The 17347-nt window shown below is 60.4% G+C and overlaps 1 protein-coding gene across 3 annotated transcripts in view; it reads left to right on the forward strand.

Moving 5' to 3' along the window:
• Positions 1-17347, forward strand: part of DCTN1 (dynactin subunit 1) — a 63061-nt gene that overhangs the window by 44792 nt on the left and 922 nt on the right. For 2 of the 3 annotated variants that reach the window (XM_084263777.1, XM_084263779.1), the window contains 23 exons: positions 1848-2036; positions 2940-3137; positions 3457-3661; positions 4327-4405; positions 4811-4970; positions 6630-6734; positions 6922-7113; positions 7379-7495; positions 8566-8718; positions 9106-9266; positions 10207-10375; positions 10699-10767; positions 11278-11340; positions 11434-11583; positions 12021-12182; positions 12279-12410; positions 12558-12686; positions 12954-13096; positions 13619-13785; positions 15123-15137; positions 15649-15782; positions 16289-16478; positions 17204-17280. In XM_084263777.1, the coding sequence (XP_084119903.1) occupies positions 1848-2036; positions 2940-3137; positions 3457-3661; positions 4327-4405; positions 4811-4970; positions 6630-6734; positions 6922-7113; positions 7379-7495; positions 8566-8718; positions 9106-9266; positions 10207-10375; positions 10699-10767; positions 11278-11340; positions 11434-11583; positions 12021-12182; positions 12279-12410; positions 12558-12686; positions 12954-13096; positions 13619-13785; positions 15123-15137; positions 15649-15782; positions 16289-16478; positions 17204-17280 (3159 nt within the window). The remainder of the gene's footprint in view (positions 1-1847; positions 2037-2939; positions 3138-3456; positions 3662-4326; positions 4406-4810; positions 4971-6629; positions 6735-6921; positions 7114-7378; positions 7496-8565; positions 8719-9105; positions 9267-10206; positions 10376-10698; positions 10768-11277; positions 11341-11433; positions 11584-12020; positions 12183-12278; positions 12411-12557; positions 12687-12953; positions 13097-13618; positions 13786-15122; positions 15138-15648; positions 15783-16288; positions 16479-17203; positions 17281-17347) is intronic. The other variant, XM_084263778.1, reaches the window with a different exon arrangement.

The raw sequence follows: 17347 nt of genomic DNA on the forward strand, positions 1-17347 counted from the left end.
GAGCTGTGTGCAGAGGTCCCACATGACCTCCTGCTCCTTGGGGTTGACTGGACTGGAGACTCAGAGCTGTGGTCACACCACTCTGTGACATTCAGAGTCCCTCTCAGGCTGGCTTGTCCCAATTTGGGGATGCGTCGGCACCATTAGTCAGTTGTCAGGCTGCCTTCTCTGGCAGCCCAGACCTTGCAGGGGGCACACGTGGATTTTCAAGAGTGACTGTGGGAGAAGGTTGGCTGGTACCTGTGCAGAGGGCTCCAGGAGCTGCCGTGTGGCATTTGATCCCTTTCTGGGCAAAAGTGTGTCCCTTGGACCTTCCTGGAGCTTGACTGCCAAGCCAAGTGGCAGGTCTCCAAAGGTTTCTAGCTCTTGAGGTGTGATGGGCAGCAGGACCGTCCCGGTGTGTCCCTGGCTGTGCTGCTTTGCCTCCACGGGAGGTTTTCAGTCCCTAAAGCAGCAGGCAGAAGAACAAGGCCCTTGTCTCCACTTCTGGGAGGCAGCACTCAGTGCCACGGAGACTGTTTCCAGGCTGGGGCTCCCAGCATCCCTGGGGCAGCAGGGATGGCACCACGTGGGGAGGCTGAGCTGCCCGTCCCTGGGCGTTCACCTGTGGCTCAGAACAGGCTGGGAGTCGGCAGAGGATCCAACTGCAGCCTGGCAAGTGAGTGCCTGGTTTCCACATCCTGCCACAGCCTTAGCAGGTGGGTGCAGCAGTGCCAGTGCTGTGTTGGTGCCTGGCTGTGTCCAAGCCCGTGCCTGGCTGGCCTGGGTTGAGCCCTGCGCCTTGCAGAACTGCAGTGCCCCAAAAAGCCAAACTTGAGGAGTAAACTAGGGAGCCAGGAGGTTAATTAACGCAGCGTTAGATGCCGCAGAGGTGAGTGCTCCCTAAGGATGGGGCTGCGAGGAGAACGATGGAGGGTTCTGGGGGACTTGGTGCTTCACCAAGCTCTGGTGAATTCCTGCTTCTCTTCCACTTTCAGCTGTCCCCCTAAAATCTGGTGCCCTGTTGTGTTTCCAGATGTGGAGGATGAACAGAGGCGAGACCTTTCCTGCTCCTGTCTCGGTGTGCTTTGGGGTTTTGCTGTCTCATCCTCCAGACCTGCAACCCCTGAACCTTTGAGTGTGTTTCCCACTGCAGACACGACCCTCCCTTGTTAGCCCCTGCTCCGACCCCCTCAATATTCACTTGATGGGCAGGGGCTGCCCTCATGTCCTTCGCCTTTGGGGTGTGAGGGGCAAAGAGCCGGGGCTGTACCCACAGCAGCAGCAGCATAGGTGGATGTGATGGTGCAAGGAAGTGACTGTGAAGGGTTTGTGGGAGAGACAGGCTTCTGTTGTCCCACAGCTGCAGGATGGGCTCTTCCTGTCTCTGCCCTGACACAGGACGTGTGGGTTCAGAACAAGGTGTTTCAGTTCCTTAACGATGCCAGCGGGGTAACAAAACTCACCCTTCCCCTTCCCCAACTGCTTACCCATGAATTTTGGCCAAGCCAGACTGCTCCCAGAGCACTGTGGGATCACAGAATCATAGAATCATAGAATTGTAGGGGTTGGATCAGAGCAGTCCTGCTGCTGGAGAGTCTCCACAGTAGTGCCGGTGCTTGACACGCTGCAGGTTGGGGTGCAGCATGGGCACAGATGTGCACCGTCCAGCCAGAGCTGCTTTGCCTTTAGTGTCCCCACTGTCACTGTGCTCTGGGCTTCTTCCAAATCTGGGTGACGGCAGCTGACCTGGAGAAACACCCTGGTGAAGGGAAACCGGGGTGAAGCGGTGCCAGAGGCTGCAGGGAGATGGACCAGTCGTGGAAACGTGCTCGTCTGACTTTCCCCTTGACCGTCTTGTTTTGCAGCCCACCCGGCCCCCCAATTCTGCGGCATCCAGCGGCACAGCTGGGCCCTCGGGCTCAGCCTCTGCCTCCGGTGGGGAGATGAGCAGCAGCGAGCCCAGCACGCCCGCCCAGACACCACTGGTGGCCCCGGTTATTCCAAGCCCCTCCCTGAGCTCTCCGGTGGCACCCCCAGTGCCCTCGCCCACAAAGGTGAGCTGGGGCCCAGGTACTCTGTGGGCTCTGCTGCCAAAGGTGGGGAGTTGGGGAAGGGCATGACCTTGAGGGGAGGAGGAGGGGGAGGACCTGCTGCCTGAGCTGCACAAGGAGGATGAGGGAGAAGGGAGCAAGAGCTTGTGTGACTGCCCATCAGGGTCTGCTGAGTTTAGGCACAGAGTCTGTGCAAGGAGCAGAGCGGCTGCAGGACAGAAGGAAGCCATAGAAACAGACAGATGGACAGAGACCCCCTCCTAGAAACGTCTGCCTTGCTCGTGGGGTGGGTGCTGGGGGAAGAAAGAATGGGGAGCAGCTCTCCTGGAGCGCAGGGAGGTTGTGACACGATGCAGGGCTTGGGATGCACCTGATGTGTGTGCGTCAGCGCGTTCCCAAGTGGCTTGCTGGGAACTAAAACTGAGCTACTACCAAACCCAAGTTGCTCACTACTAACTAAACCCAAGTTACTCACTGGTAACTAAACCTGCTGGCTGCTGTGAGCCTGCACTGTTGTACACATGGGGCCAGGCCTGGCCCTGCCCAGGCAAGCGAGCTGCTCACATGCTGTAGTGCTGCGCTGGCCCTGGGGCAGGAGGAGAGCTGCTGAGGGGTGAGTTTGGGTGCGTTGGTGGCAGTGGGGGTGTTGTCGAGTCCACAGGTCCCAGTGAAGACACAACAAGGTTCTTGGGACCTTTTGCTGGCTGAAAAGCTTTTGTCAGTGTGCCAAGGAGTGTTTAGTACGCAGAGTAAAAATCCATGCAGGACAATGACAGATGGACTGTGGCTGCAAAGCACAGCGTGACGTGTCCTTCTGACCCTGCCCCGTGCTGGTGCCCAGGCACAGCCAGCCCCATGGGTCAGGGGCTGCAGCTGCGTTGGGTGATTCTCAGTTTGATATCGTAGGAGGAGGAAAGTTTACGTTCTCAAGTCAGGGACCTGGAGGAGAAACTGGAGACTCTGAAGATAAAGCGAAATGAAGACAAAGCAAAGCTCAAGGAGCTCGAGAAGTACAAGATCCAGCTGGAGCAGGTGCAGGAGTGGAAGAGCAAAATGCAAGAACAACAGGCTGATCTCCAGAAGCGACTGAAGGAGGCCAAAAAGGTGAGTGCCTGCGGGGAGCTGGCCAGGATGCTGGCCCTGTGGCAGTGAGACTTTGGCTTCTCTCTGCCCTGATTTGCCAGGGTGGACCCACTGGTTGGGATCTTTTGTGGAGGGGAGAAGGCCAGAAACACGGGAGAGGGGAGATGGGTGCCATCCTTCCCCTCCAGCCCTGATCAGACATTGTTTACGGGACTTGATCCTCCCGCAGGAGAGCTGTGAGAGACGTAATTGTCCAAGGCTTGTTGTGAGGGGCATCCCTCCCTTCTTGGCCTCAGGCATCCTGGCTGTGGTCTTCTCACTCATGTATGCTTGACCACAGGAAGCCAAAGATGCCTTGGAAGCCAAGGAGCGGTACATGGAGGAGATGGCAGACACCGCCGACGCCATTGAAATGGCAACCCTGGACAAGGAAATGGCAGAAGAGCGAGCGGAGTCCCTGCAGCAGGAGGTGGACTCCCTGAAAGAGAAGGTGGAATATCTCACGATGGACCTGGAGATCCTGAAGCACGAGATCGAAGAGAAAGGTGGGAAGGGGTCAGCTTTTGGGAGGTCTCAGCCCGGGTCCCAGCACACAGGGGAGCTACAGGCTGGGAAGGAGAAGGTTCAGCTGCTTTGCAGCCCTGGCAGCTCCTCACCACTGGCTGCACCCAGGCTTTGCCTCCACTATTGTCCCCAGCAGCCATCGAACACTTGTTGTGGGGACATTCACCTCAACCCCAAGATGAATCTGTAGAAGCAGGAGATGAGCAGGCAGGCTGAGGGGTGTGAGGAGTAGAGGTGTAGAGGCACCGGGTGAGGTGCCAGCAGGACGGGAGGGCTCTGCAGGGGGATGTGGCGAGCGACAGCTTTGGCCTGAGTTTGCTTTCGCTGCCTTGGAGGGTTGGGAGCCCCAAGCTCACAGTGCCTGGTGATGTGTGCCCCTGCCACCTCCCAGCTGGGGGGCAGCCTGGGGGTTTTGGTGGTTCTTCACCTGCCCTGGCTGCCTTCGGTGGCATTGGGACAGCCTCTTGGCCTGTAAGTGCCAGCACCACACACCAGGCTTGGGCTTTGCTGTGCTGCAGGAGAGGAACAGGCGTGTTTCTCCTTAGCTGCCCTCTCCCTGGCGATGCTGCTTGGGGTTGGGACAGCTGGATCTGTTTGGCAGCTGCTGTCCCTGCTCACATGGAGTAACACTCCCTTTCTACCACAGGCTCAGATGGAGCCGCATCCAGTTACCAAGTCAAACAGCTGGAAGAGCAAAACGCGAGGCTCAAGGAAGCTCTTGTGAGGTAAGAGGCTGCTCGTGCTCTCCAGAGGCTGGGGTGCTGCTGGAGGAGCCCCTTAACCTCCCAGCAGCCTGTGTTGGAGCCGATCCAGAGCAGCCACTGTGACTTGGGTTGCTGCTGTGCTCCTTTGGGTGTGCAGCAGGGAAGGGAAGAGTCTCTTGTCGTGGGACAGGGATGTAGATTGGGAGAAGATGAGCTGTTTCAGTGCCATCTTGGACACCAATTCACCCCTGTCCCTCACTGGTACTGAACCTTCTCTGGGGATGGGGCTGCCAGAGACTCCAAAGGAGCTGGCACCAGCAAAGACAGGGGGTCCCAGCTCATCCAAGGGCGGTGCCTGGGAGGGGAATGGCTTCTCTTCCTCTGGCCTCTGCTGGGCTCGTGACGAGTCTGGTTGTTCTCTCAAAGGATGCGGGACCTGTCTGCATCAGAGAAGCAGGAACATGTGAAGCTCCAGAAGCAGATGGAGAAGAAGAACACGGAGCTGGAGTCCCTGCGTCAGCAGAGGGAGAAGCTTCAGGAGGAGGTGAAGCAGGCGGAGAAAACGGTTGATGAGCTGAAGGAGCAGGTGAGTCCTTTGGAGGGGGGAGAGGCAGGGAGGGAGGGGAAGTTTGGGGCATCCAGTGGTGGCTGTCAGGTAAGCTTGGGCACCTCCCAGCACAGCACAGCTCTGAGACAGCCACGCTCAGTGACACGTCTGCAGGGACCAGCGCTGCTGGGCCCCTGTGTGAGAGCAAACCCTGTTCCAGCAGTGGGAGCTCTGCTTGGCTGTAGGGCAGCTCTAGAACATGGGATGCTGATGACCTGTTGCCCTTCCCAGGGCTGATGTGTGCTTGCTGCTCGCTCGGTGCTGATCCATCAGGTCTTCTCACCTGGGTGACTTTCATGGAGCTTGTTCCTGGCCAGGCTGGGATGCCAGTGTGGGGATGTCCCCGGGAAGGATCTATGCTCACTGCAGAGCAGCCTGGGCAGCTCCTCTGAACTGCAGTTCTGGAGGGACGCTGGCCTCACGCTCTCTGAGCAGCAGCCTGAGTGTTGGGGTGGGGGGTCTGTTAGCAGAGGTGATGCCTTCCCAGTGCAAAGAGCCTGAAATGCCCATTGCTCCGTGGCTCCCACAAGTGTGAAACCCCTCACATGTGTCCTCCAGGCAGGCAGAGAGCTTGGGAAGCACTGTCACACGCCCAGCCTGAAGGCCAGCACTGTTGGCACTGACCTGTAACTGTTCAGCCTCCTGCCTGGTGCCACAGCTGAAGAGCCAGGAGACTGGCTGGAGACCTGTCAGGTGGAGAAAGCCCTGGGGGTGTTGGGTGACTGCTGACTGAACATGAGCCAGCAGTGTGCCCAGGTGGCCAGGAAAGCCAATGGCATCCTGGCTTGTATCAGGAATAGCATGACCAGTAGGTCTGGGGAGGTAATTGTGCCCCTGTACTCAGCATTGGTGAGGATGCACCTTGAGTACTGTGTGCAGTTCTGGGCTCCCCACCATAAGAAGGACATTGAGGTCCTGGAGCAAGTCTAGAGAAGGGCAACCAGGCAGGTGAAGGGGCTGGAGGGCAAATCCTATGAGGAGCAGCTGAGGGAGCTGGGGGTGTTCAGCCTGGAGAAGAGGAGGCTGAAGGGAGACCTTATCACCACCTACAACTACCTGAAGGGAGGTTGTAGAGAGGTGGGCGATGGGCTCGTCAGCCACGTGACGGGAGATGGGACAAGGGGAAATGGCAAGAAGGTGCCCCAGGGCAGGGTCAGATCAGATGTCAGGAAGAAGTTCTTCATCGAAAGAGTTGTGGAAAGAAAGATGTGGAACAGGCTGCCCAGGGAGGGGGTTGAGTCACCTTCCCTGCACGTGTTTAAAGAAAGGGTAGAACAGGTACTTAGGGATATGGTTTAGCATGGGATGGGAACGGTTGGACTTGGTGATCTTAAAGGTCTTTTCCAACCTTGTGATCTCTAAGCCAAAGCCAAGTCCCACTCCTCACCTGCCTGTCCCTCTGTGGCTGCTTAGCCCACCTGGGCTTTGGCTGCTCTCCTCAGCAAACCTGTTCCCAGCTGTCAGGAGGGAGCTTACACAGTGTCTGGCAAACCCTTGCCATGGGATGGGGACATGTGTGTGCCAGCCTTGTCCCAAAGCTCCCCAGAGTGATGCCTCGATGGCACGAAGAGATTTGGGAGCCACCTGCCGCGGCGTGGCGAGCTCCAGGCCGGGGTGTGATGTGGTGTGTGCTTGCAGGTGGATGCTGCTTTGGGCGCTGAAGAGATGGTGGAGACTCTGACGGAGAGAAACTTAGACCTGGAGGAGAAGGTCCGGGAGCTGCGCGAGACTGTTGGGGACCTGGTAAGACGGGTCACTCCGGGGCAGGGGCTGGCACCAGGGACCTTGTGTCGCTTCTGTGGCACCCGCTGCACTAGTGGGCTGAGGGGGGGAGGGCTGGTCCAGCCGGCTGCCCGAGGTGCTGGGAGCTGCTGGCAGTGGTGCCAGCAGGGGGGTGTAACTGCCTCCCGCGCTGCCCCTGCCTTGCCAGGAAGCCATGAACGAGATGAACGACGAGCTGCAGGAAAACGCCCGTGAGACTGAGCTGGAGTTACGGGAGCAGCTGGACATGGCCACGGCGCGGGTCCGCGAGGCAGAGAAGCGCGTGGAGGCTGCGCAGGAGACCGTGGCTGACTACCAGCAGACCATCAAGAAGTACCGGGAGCTGACTGCCCACCTTCAGGTGTGGCCTTGTGCTGTCCCTTCCCACTCCTGCCAGAGCTGTGCCCCTTCCTGATGAGGAGACCCAGGAGCGTTCCCAGGGAAGGGGGGGCAGGCACGGCACATGCTCTCCTCCATCGTGGTGCTTGTTGCACAGCGGGCCCCCAGTGCTGCCCCCTGGGGAAGGGGCTTGAGGCGTTGGGTGTGGGGGTACTGCGGGGCAGGGGCTCGCAGAGCTCTGTGCTGCTTTGCTGGGCGTCTCCATCGCAGCTTCTTTCTGTGCTCAGGACGTGAACCGCGAGCTCATGAGTCAGCAAGAAGCATCCGCTGAGAAGCAGCAGCAGCCTCCCCCTGAGATGTTTGACTTCAAGATTAAGTTTGCAGAGACGAAAGCCCATGCCAAGGTAGGGCACCCAGAGCGCTGTCCCCATGTGTGAGGCTCCATGAGCAGTGGCACTGAGGCATGGTGCCAGCATGGTGGGTGCCACGCTCGGGGCCAGTATTTCTCCACATGGTGGGGCTGATACTGGGGGACAGAGTCTCTGCTGGGAGAACTGTGGAAGCTCATGTGCTGCTGTGCAGGGAAAGGATGTTTTCTTGTGGAAGCGTGCTCAGAGCTGGCAATACAGGTGTTCTTTATTGCACCATGAACGCTGGCTGGTGACAAAGAATGCCTGTGAGCATGGATACCTGGGAAGGAATAACTGCTTGTATCAGTACAGGCTGGGGGATGACCTGCTGGAGAAGAGCTCAGTGGAGAAGGACCTGGGGGTTCTGGTTGAATGAGAGGTTGGCCATGAGCCAGCAGTGTGCCCTGAGGGCTGAGCCAATGGGATGCTGGGCTGCATCAAGTGGAGTGTGGCCAGCAGGTTGAAGGAGGTGATCCTCCCCCTCTACTCTGCCCTGGTCAGGCCCCACCTGGACTATTGTGTCCAGTTCTGGGCTCCCTGGTATAAAAAAGACAGTGATCTCCTGGAGAGAGTCCAGAGAAGGGCTACGAAGATGATTAAGGGCCTGGAGCATCTCCCCTATGAGGAAAGGCTGAGTGAGCTGGGACTGTTGAGCCTAGAGAAAAGAAGACTAAGGGGGGACCTAATTAAAGTTTATAAATATCTTAAGTATGGGATGCAGGGGGAAATGGCCAGCCCCTTTTCAGTGCTCTGTGGAGACAGGAAAAGGGGTAATGTCAGCAAGGGAGCTGCTTTGGCAGGGGGGTGGGACCCGATGATCTCTCAAGGTCCCTTCCAACCCCTACGATTCCATGATTCTATGATACGTGTTGTATGCTGCACCCTGCTTAGACCAGAGCCCCCCACCAGCCCCTGGGCACCTCCACGCACCAGGGGTTGGTGATAATGAGCAGCCTGTCCCAGGGCATTGCCTGTGTCCCCAGAGGAAAGCGGCTCCAACTTGCCAAACTGCCGAAGGGGCTGGCCGAGGGGGCAGGGTGGCTTTGAGCACGTGTCTCCTGCAGGCCATCGAGATGGAGCTGCGGCAGATGGAGGTGCAGCAGGCCAACCGGCACGTCTCCCTCCTCACCTCCTTCATGCCTGACAGCTTCCTGCGTCATGGAGGGGACCACGACTGCATCCTGGTGCTGCTGCTCATCCCTCGGCTCATCTGCAAGGTGGGATGGACGCTGCGGCTCCCCGCTGCCTGGGGGAGTGAGGCCTCAGGCTAACTCTTCCTCTGAAGGCTGGAGCTGGGGCTTGGAGTGTCTCTGAACCCTCCACAGTGCTTGGGCTAGCCGGGGGGTGGTGGCTGTGCCGTGGCTCTGTGGGACATGCAGACTCTGTCTCTCCTGGGTGGGTCAGGGCTGAGCCTGCCTCGTGCCTGGCAGCGCTGCCGGGGGAATCGCGCTGCCCCACACCTTCCCCTTCCCTTCTGCACAGCTCCCTCCTGGGAAACCTTGCATTTTTTGGGGGGAGGGGGGTGTGTGTAAGTCACAGGGGCTGAGAGGGATGGGTCAGGGCGAGTGAGGAAGACTCTGAAGGTTCTCCCTCCTCCCTGGCAGGCTGAGCTGATCAGCAAACAGGCTCAGGAGAAGTTCGACCTGAGCGAGAACTGTGCGGAGCGCGCCGGCCTCAGGGGCGCCGTGGGCGAGCAGCTCAGCTTCGCTGCCGGGCTGGTCTATTCCCTCAGCCTCTTGCAGGCAACGCTGCACAAATACGAACAGTGAGTAGTACCCTTCTCTGTGGCCCCAATTTCCTGGGGAGCATGGGGTGGGGGGACCTCTGCGGCCTCAGGGCAGGGCCAGTCCCCAGATATTTCGGCAGCCGGGCTGGGAGAAGGCTGAGGGACCCTGTTTCTTGTCCTGTGGTGGGGTATCTGCTTCTGTTTCAGCTTCTTCCTTGTCTTCCTCCCAAGAACTGACACAATAAGGGACCCAATTCCCTGCCATGTGTTGCTTGTGACCAGCAGTAGCCTCAGTGCATTGGTTTTCCATCTGACCTGCCAGGAGATGCACCACAGGCTCTCACTGAGCACAGCTGTAGCTGGGCTGGGCTTTGCTTAGGGCTTCTGTCACCCAGAGCTGGCCCTGCCCCACAGCCCAGACCCCCCTTCCACGAGCCCTGGGGCTCGGTGCCGTGCACAAGCCTTGGCCCAGTGTCAGCCTGCATGTTTGGCGGGCATGAGCCCGTGGCTGGGCAGTGACTGTGGAGCCAGGGCTTTCCTCAGAGACTGAGAGGTGCCCTAGGGCACCAAAACAGCTGCAGCCAGTGAGAGCACATTCCTGGAGGCTTGCTCAGCTTCTGTCCCTGGGAGCTGGCTCAGTGCAGAGCAGAGCATGGGCAGATTCTTTTGCTCCTGCACCAGCCTGGCTGAGGGGCTCATTAGATCTCATATGAGCTCATTAGATAGCCACGTGCTGCATCGCTGGTGCTAGGGGCCGGGTCTTCTGCCTGCAGCAGGTACCCTGGCCAGGGAGCTGGCAGGGTTTGTGTCCCCATCCTGTGGCACCCACGCAGCCCGTTGCAGGCCCTGGCTTTCTCCAGACATTCTGACCTCAGTTACCTGTCCTCTGGCTCCAGTCGGTGCTCCTGTGCATCCAGCCCTGCTCAGATGCTGCCTGGGGCACCTGCCTGTCCCAGAACACGCTGTGTTTCCTTGCCAGGGCCCTGACCAAATGCAGCGTGGAGGTGTATAAGAAGGTGGGGATGCTGTACCCCGAGATGAGCGTCCACGAGCGCTCCCTGGACTTCCTGATCGAGCTGCTGCACAAGGACCAGCTGGACGAGACCGTCAACGTGGAGCCACTGACCAAAGCCATCAAGTACTACCAGGTGGGGCTGTGGAGCTGAGACACCGGCTCCAGTTTGGGGCGTCTCTGACCTCTATGGGGGGAGGAGCCGTCAGGAAGTCCTGCCCTCGGCCACGTGGTTTGGGCGCACACTGCTAAGCTGAGCTCCTGTGTGGCTCACCCTGTGGCAGCATCCCTGGGTGGGGGGGCTGAGCTCACTGTCCCTGGGAGGCTGTGGGTGGAAAGGATGCGGTTTGGCTGAGCACTGGGTGCCTGGGGGGGGTTTGTCGTGCGGTCCCTAGTCCCTCGCTGGGTTTGCTTGCTCCTGTGTGTGAGGGTGCTGATCTCTGATCTCTCTCCACCCAGCATCTGTACAGCATCCACCTGGCTGACCAGGCTGAGGACTGCACCATGCAGCTGGCCGACCACATCAAGGTGAAGCGGGGGGAGAAACACAGCTCCTTCCCTGTCGTGTGTTCTCTGCCTTTGCCCTCTCTGTTTCCCCCACTCTGAGATGGTTTCCTGGGCTGAGGAGCCTCTTTTTCCCCCTCTCCTGGTCGCTTTTCCCCAGCTGCCAGTGGTGGCACAGAGGGATGAGGGCTCCCAAAGTCGGGGAAAGGGGAGAGGATGGGGGTCTGGGTGGAAGGAGTGGAGTAGTGAGGGGAGGTTGTGCTACCCCAGCGTCCTGGTTTCAGCTCTCAGCTGAGGCCAAACCATGACACCCCAGCTTCCCAGGGAGGTGCTGGTGCGCTGTGCCCCACAGAGGAAACCAAGAGCAGGCTGAACACCTCAACCTGTTCTGCTCCTGCTTGGCCTGGAGCCGTGACAGGGTCCTGCATGGAGGGTCAGCCCAACGGTGTCCCAGAACCAAAGCCCCAGTCCTCCCTAGCACAGCCCAGCCTCAGCCCAGCCCAAGCTGACAGTGCCTGTGTCCGTGCCCCACAGTTCACCCAGAGCGCCTTGGACTGCATGGGAGTGGAGGTGTGCCGGCTGCGAGCCTTCCTGCAGGTAGGACATGCTCGGGCTGGCGCGGCGATGCGGGGTTCCCCTCGCCTCACACCCCACTCCGAGGTTTGCTGAGGTCCCTTCTCTGCCCCCCAGGCCGGGCAGGAGGCGTCCGACCTCGCCATCCTCCTCAAGGACCTGGAGACCTCCTGCAGCGACATCCGCCAGTTCTGTAAGAAGATCAGGCGCCGCATGCCCGGGACGGACGCGCCGGGCATCCCTGCGGCACTGGGCTTCGGGCAGCAGGTGAAACGGCTGGCAGAGCAGGGCACCCCAGCGCTGCCCCTGCGTGGGGCCATGTTAGCTGTGTACTGGAAGCTCTGGGCTGTACTGGGTTAGCATCTGGTGCCAGTAAATCCCTCCTGTCCTCGCTGGCTCCGGGGAGGGAGCATGCAGTGCCCAGCTTGAGTGGTGCGAGCCCAGGTGGGACGTTGGCTCTGGGCTTTGTGGGATGGAGTCAGGGCTCCATAACCTGCTTCTCTCCAGTCTTTGGTGTCTATATATCTTTCCTGGTGATGCCCAACTTCCTCACAATGCTTCAGAAGCACGTTGAAGTCTCAGCGGCTGTGAGACTCGAGCGCGGCCAGCGCTGCAAAGCCAGGAGCTTTCCCAGTGCTGGGCAGTGAGCTGGGAGGTGTCCCATTTGCCTCACCCAAACCACCCCGTTTCTGCCCAAATTCCAGGTGTCGGACACGCTGCTGGACTGCCGCAAGCACCTGACCTGGGTGGTGGCCGTGCTGCAGGAGGTGGCCGCTGCTGGGGCGCAGATGATCGCTCCTCTGGCAGAGAACGAGGGGCTGCTGGCAGTGAAGCTGGAGGACCTGGCCTTCAAAGCGAGCGAGCAGGTGGGAAGAGCCCTTCTCAACCACCCCTTGTGCCCTGCTGCGGCGGGGTGGAGCTGGGTCCTGACCCACCCACTGCTTCCTTCCCATCCTTTGCAGATCTATGGCACCCAGGGCATCAACCCCTACGAGTGTCTGCGCCAGTCGTGCAGCATCCTCATCGCCACCATGAACAAGATGGCCACAGCTATGCAGGAGGGAGAATATGACGCAGACAGGCCACAGAGCAAGGTGGGATTTGGCCTCTGAGCTGCTTTGCCATCTCCTGTAGCCCTGCTGCTGCCTCCCTGGGCAGGAGGCTCTTCTGGCTGTGACATGGGGCAAGAGCTGCTCTTAAGATGCCGATTTTGTGTCTCGTCCCTCTGGTCACCGTTGCAGCCCACCCCACCTGCTGACCTGCGGGCAGCGGCTCTTCGGGCAGAGATCACCGATGCTGAGGGGCTGGGTCTGAAGCTGGAGGACAGGGAGACAGTCATTAAGGAGCTGAAGAAGTCCCTCAAGATCAAGGTGAGCTGTCCTTCAGTTGAGCTCTGCCTTCCCGGACGGTCAGCGAAGAGCTGCGGTGCTGCTGTCACCGCCGTCACCTTCATGCCCTGGGTGACTCGTTGTCCACAGAGCTGATGGCCCCGAGTCCCAGACACATCTCCTGGAAATCCTTGTCCCATCATCCCCATGTCCTGGCCTTTCCCCTCTGGGTGCTGCTGGGAGCTCTTCTGGGTGCCCACTGCCCCCAGGATGGGGAAAGCCCCATGATTTCTTGACCCCCCTCCCCAGGGTGAGGAGCTCAGCGAGGCCAATGTGCGGCTCAGCCTCCTGGAGAAGAAGCTGGACAGCGCGTCCAAGGATGCAGATGACCGTGTGGAAAAGATACAGACAAAGCTGGATGAGACCCAAACGCTGCTCAAGAAGAAAGAGAAGTGAGTGTGGGAGGGGGCTGCTGGTGGGGGGGGGGGGTGTTTGTGGAGGACCCACTGGGAACCAGCATGTTTTAGGGGTGCGTGGCAGGGCGCAGGCGGGCAGAAGGCTCCTGGGAAAGGCCCCATGCAGAAGCTCCTGTGGAAAGAGCCGTTGTCCCAGCACATCCCTGGGGCCATCGCTGTGCTCCAGGCATCTCCTGCCAGATGTGGTCTGTTGGCAGAGCCTGTGGCCGAGCAGAAGGGCGCAGCCTCACGGGGCAGGGGGAGGAAGGTTTCACAGGGTAAAAGCTGGGCAATGGCTGCTGCAACGTGGGGTTCAGTATGGATAAAGAGCCCCGCTGTGCACTGCACCCTGGGCTGCAGGGGAGTCTGGTGGGGCTCCAGCCCTGGATCAGGTGTGTGCTGGAGCAGCAGTGGGATGTGTGGGGAAGCCGGGAGCTCTGGGGTCCCGGGCTGCTTGCCTGCCTCTTCCCCTCAGAGTAGCATGCCCAGCTACCCAGGTGCCCCTGTGTGCTCTTCCAGGGAATTTGAGGAAACCATGGACGCTCTCCAGGCAGATATTGACCAGCTGGAATCGGAGAAGGTGGAGCTGAAGCAGCGCTTGAACAACCAGTCAAAGCGAACCATCGAGGGCCTGCGCGGCAGCCCTGCCTCCGGCGTCGCCTCCATCGTGTCCGGCATCGCTGGAGGTGCGTACCCAGCGTCCCCAGAGCTCGCCAGCGCTTCAGCACCTGCTGGAGTGTCTTGGAGGGCTGGAAGGGGAGCCGTGCAGGGAAGTACCTGCAGCAGCTGTGGGAGCTCAGGCTGCCAGCTGGAGCAAGCAGCGCTCGGGAGCGGTGGTCCAACAGCACGCCGCTCTGCCTGCCCACCCCTCCCAGCGGGGCAGAGCACAGGCAGCCTTGGGGCTGTACAGGGGGGCAGAGGGTGTGTAGAGCCAGTAGCTCCCCAGCAGTGTCCAGCAGCTCCGTGCTGGGCAGGCAGGGCAGCGGTGGCACCGCCGTGGAACCAGCCTTGGCATTCCCAGGGCTGGGGTGTCCTTGGTGGTGGGACACCCGGCTGTGGCAGCTGGGGGCCTGGGGATGCCCCCTGGGAGATGCAGCACCCTGGCTGGCTCCAGAACAAGACCCTGCCTGCCCCTCCTGGGCTCCTTTGAAGCTCAGCAGCAAGGCGTGGGTGATGGTACAGGATGGGTGCGTGCTGTGGCTGCCAGTCCTGGCGTGGGCTGTCAGGGCTGTCGGCACCTTCCTCAACACTCCTGAGGGAGTGTCCCAGCACAAATGCCGCTGCCAGGAATGGGTCTTTGGCATCTTTGTCAGAAGCTCTGGCCAGAGAGTGGTGTGTGGATGTGACCAGTCCTAACGTGGCCCTGGTGTGGCAGTGGTCCAGTGGGTCCAGGTTCCCGGTCCCTTTGACCTGCACCAGGTTGGGTGGCACCTGGAAGCAGCAGCTCCTGGCCCTGGGGATTTGTGGCCTCTCTCCAAGTCACTGTGGCCACCAGCTCTGGCCTTCGGGGACGCAGACAGCGTGTTCTCAGTCCCAAGCAGTGTACACAGCGCAGTGAGCGCTGTGCCAGCACCAGCATTGTGTTTCTGAAGGGAAGGAACTGGGAGCACAGGGAGTGAAGCCCGAGGGGACCCCAGCTTGCAGGGGTGTAGGGTGCACCAGCCATGGCAGCACAGTGCCAGAGTCACTCCTCCCTCCCTGCCCAACTGAGCACCTTGGAGCAGGGCAGCATGGAGCCATGTGCCTCAGACCTGCAGCAAAAGCCGTGCTGTGGGCACATGTGTCCCGCTCGGGTTGCTCACAGTGCTGTAAGGGCTCAATGGCTCCCGCTGCAGCAGCGGCACGTGGAGCCCCACTGGGATGTTGGGACAGTCACTGCTCCTGGAGTCAGGGGACACGGTCCAGCACAGGCTGCGGCCGTGGGTGACCAGAGCTCCTCTGGCTGCGGCTCCTCCCCAGCTTGACCTTGGCTTTAATTCTGCTTCTTCTTGTCTTTCCTCTGTCCCCTCTCCTCGTCCTGCAGAGGAACAGCAGAGAGGTACAGTACTGCACCCCAGCACGCCGGTGCTGCCCGGCCCCCAGAAGTGCATGCTGGGGGGGAGAGTGTCCTGTGTGCCCAAATGTGGCCCTGGGCTGGGGCTGGGTTTGGACAGGGGATGGGCATGGGCCCCGCTCAGGGATGGCGCTTGACTCGAGTGCTGAGCATCTGGTGGTGGAGCTGGCGTGGAGCGTGATGAGCATGAAACTGCTGTGGTGCAGCCCCACGGTGGAGAGATGGGTCCCTGGAGCCCCACTGAGGGTGGGGGGTGAGGTGCTGCCACAGCCTGAGAGGGGACTGTGCTGCATGTTCATGATGGCTCCATGGGCACCTGGGCGCACGCAGGTGGCCGCTACCCCTCCCCGCGTTGCCGACACGTGTCCGTCCGTCCCTTTGCTGAGCCTGTCCGTGTGTCCAGCACCCAGCTGTTGCACTCCCACCCCGTGATGGGTGCTGCTTGTTGCCATGGGATGTTCGCTCACACCAGCGCTGTTCCTGCCCCTCTCTGCAGGTGCCGGTGCCGGGCAGGTGCTGGGTGGCGGCTCAGGACCCGTCCAGGTGAAAGACTCGCCGCTGCTCCTCCAGCAGATCGAGGCCCTGCAGCTGTGCATCAGGCACCTCAGGAACGAGAACACCCGGCTCAAGGTGAGGAGAGGGGACAGCGCTTCACACCATGGCAGCTCCTGGGGTGCTGCACCCCGGGGCCCCCTAGGTCAGGGGATGACAAACATACGTAGTGACCTCGCGGTGAGGAAACGGGCAAAGCAGCAAATAAGCTAATTAATGCAATGACCTGCCACTAATTTGCAGGGGTGCAATTATGCAAATTAGCATACACAACTGTGAAGCTGCTAACGGCAGCTCCTGAATCTAAGGAGAATGTGGCCACAGCTCCCCAGGCATAGGTCTGTTTGCCCATCCCTCAGCCTTAGCTGGTTCTCCAGGGACTTTTAGGAGGCTGTGGCTGCCCGTAGGCACCTGTGCTGCCACCCTCAGAAGACCCCCACCCTCTGGTGGGGTTAACCTAGTTTTTATCCCTTCTTGGGGTGGTTTTTTTTTTTTGGGGGTGGTGGTGGTGGTTGTTTTGTCTGGACTCCACTGCATTGTCTTGACTCACCCCTTCCCTAACACCCTTCTCCTGTCGGCTGCAGGGTGCGCGGATGAAGAGGGAGCTGGCCAGCCTGACGCCCCTGCAGGTCCCCAAAATCTCCCTGCCCAAGAACAGGCAGGGAGAAAGTCTGGCCACGTACACGCTGTACCGCAAGACCAGCCAGCTCCTGGAAACCCTCTACCAGCTCAGCGCCAACACCAAGGTCGTGGACATAAAGCAGAACAAGTCAGGTAGGTCCTACGCAAACACTCCTCAGCCAAAGGATCTGGGGAGTGAGGGGGTCATGGCAGCCAGAGGGAGCTTGGCCCGTGGTCTGTGTGCAACCCCTGCGACTGCTCTCTGCCCAGGGAGGGACCAGCACCCCCTTCCCATCTGGGCAGCAGCTGGAGCAGGGTTTGCTCCTGGTGTGGGCTCTCCGACCGGCCCATTCAGACCTGCTGGGGAAGGGGGCTGCTCTGGGGGTGTCAGGTCCTGGCTCACTCGCGCTGAGTGCAGCTGGAACAGCCTCATGCCCCCGAGATGCAGCTGTCTGTCCCCCTGTCCCTGGCTACAGGCGGGTGTGGGGACAGTGTAGCACTGGGGCTACAGCCAGTCCCTGGGGTCAGTGGGGCTGAGCCGGGAGCCTCTCTTCCCCCAAAATCGCCTCTGGGAGCAGCAAACCTGAGCAGGCTGGGCTCTGGTGTTTGGCCAGTGCCCTGCCACGCATGGCTGGCTGGCGAGCTGTGGGGAGGGACACCTTCCTCCCCCCCTCACCCCTGTGCCAGCATTCAGATGAGCCATGGTGTTGCCCATGCTCTGGTGCTGGTCTGTGCATGGCTCTCCATCCCTGGTGCTCCTGGCCTTTGGGGTAGAGAGCGCTGGATGAGCGCCGGTGCTGCCGTTACACTGGCGCAGCCCCGTGCGTGCTGGGGGAGCCCAGCGGGGCGCCTGCGTTCCTCACCCCCGTCTCCCGCAGCGAGGAGGGCGTCAGCACGGCTGATGGAGCAGATGATCCGCCTGTGGTACCTCAAAACCAACGTCGACACGCTGAGGGTAAGGAGAGCCCCACTCCACAGCTTTCGGGCCGGTGTTGGGGTCCCCTGGGCTGTGGTGGGGAAAT

The sequence above is a fragment of the Gallinula chloropus genome, assembly GCF_964237585.1.
Source record: "Gallinula chloropus genome assembly, chromosome: 4".
In the NCBI taxonomy this organism is placed as follows: domain Eukaryota; kingdom Metazoa; phylum Chordata; class Aves; order Gruiformes; family Rallidae; genus Gallinula; species Gallinula chloropus.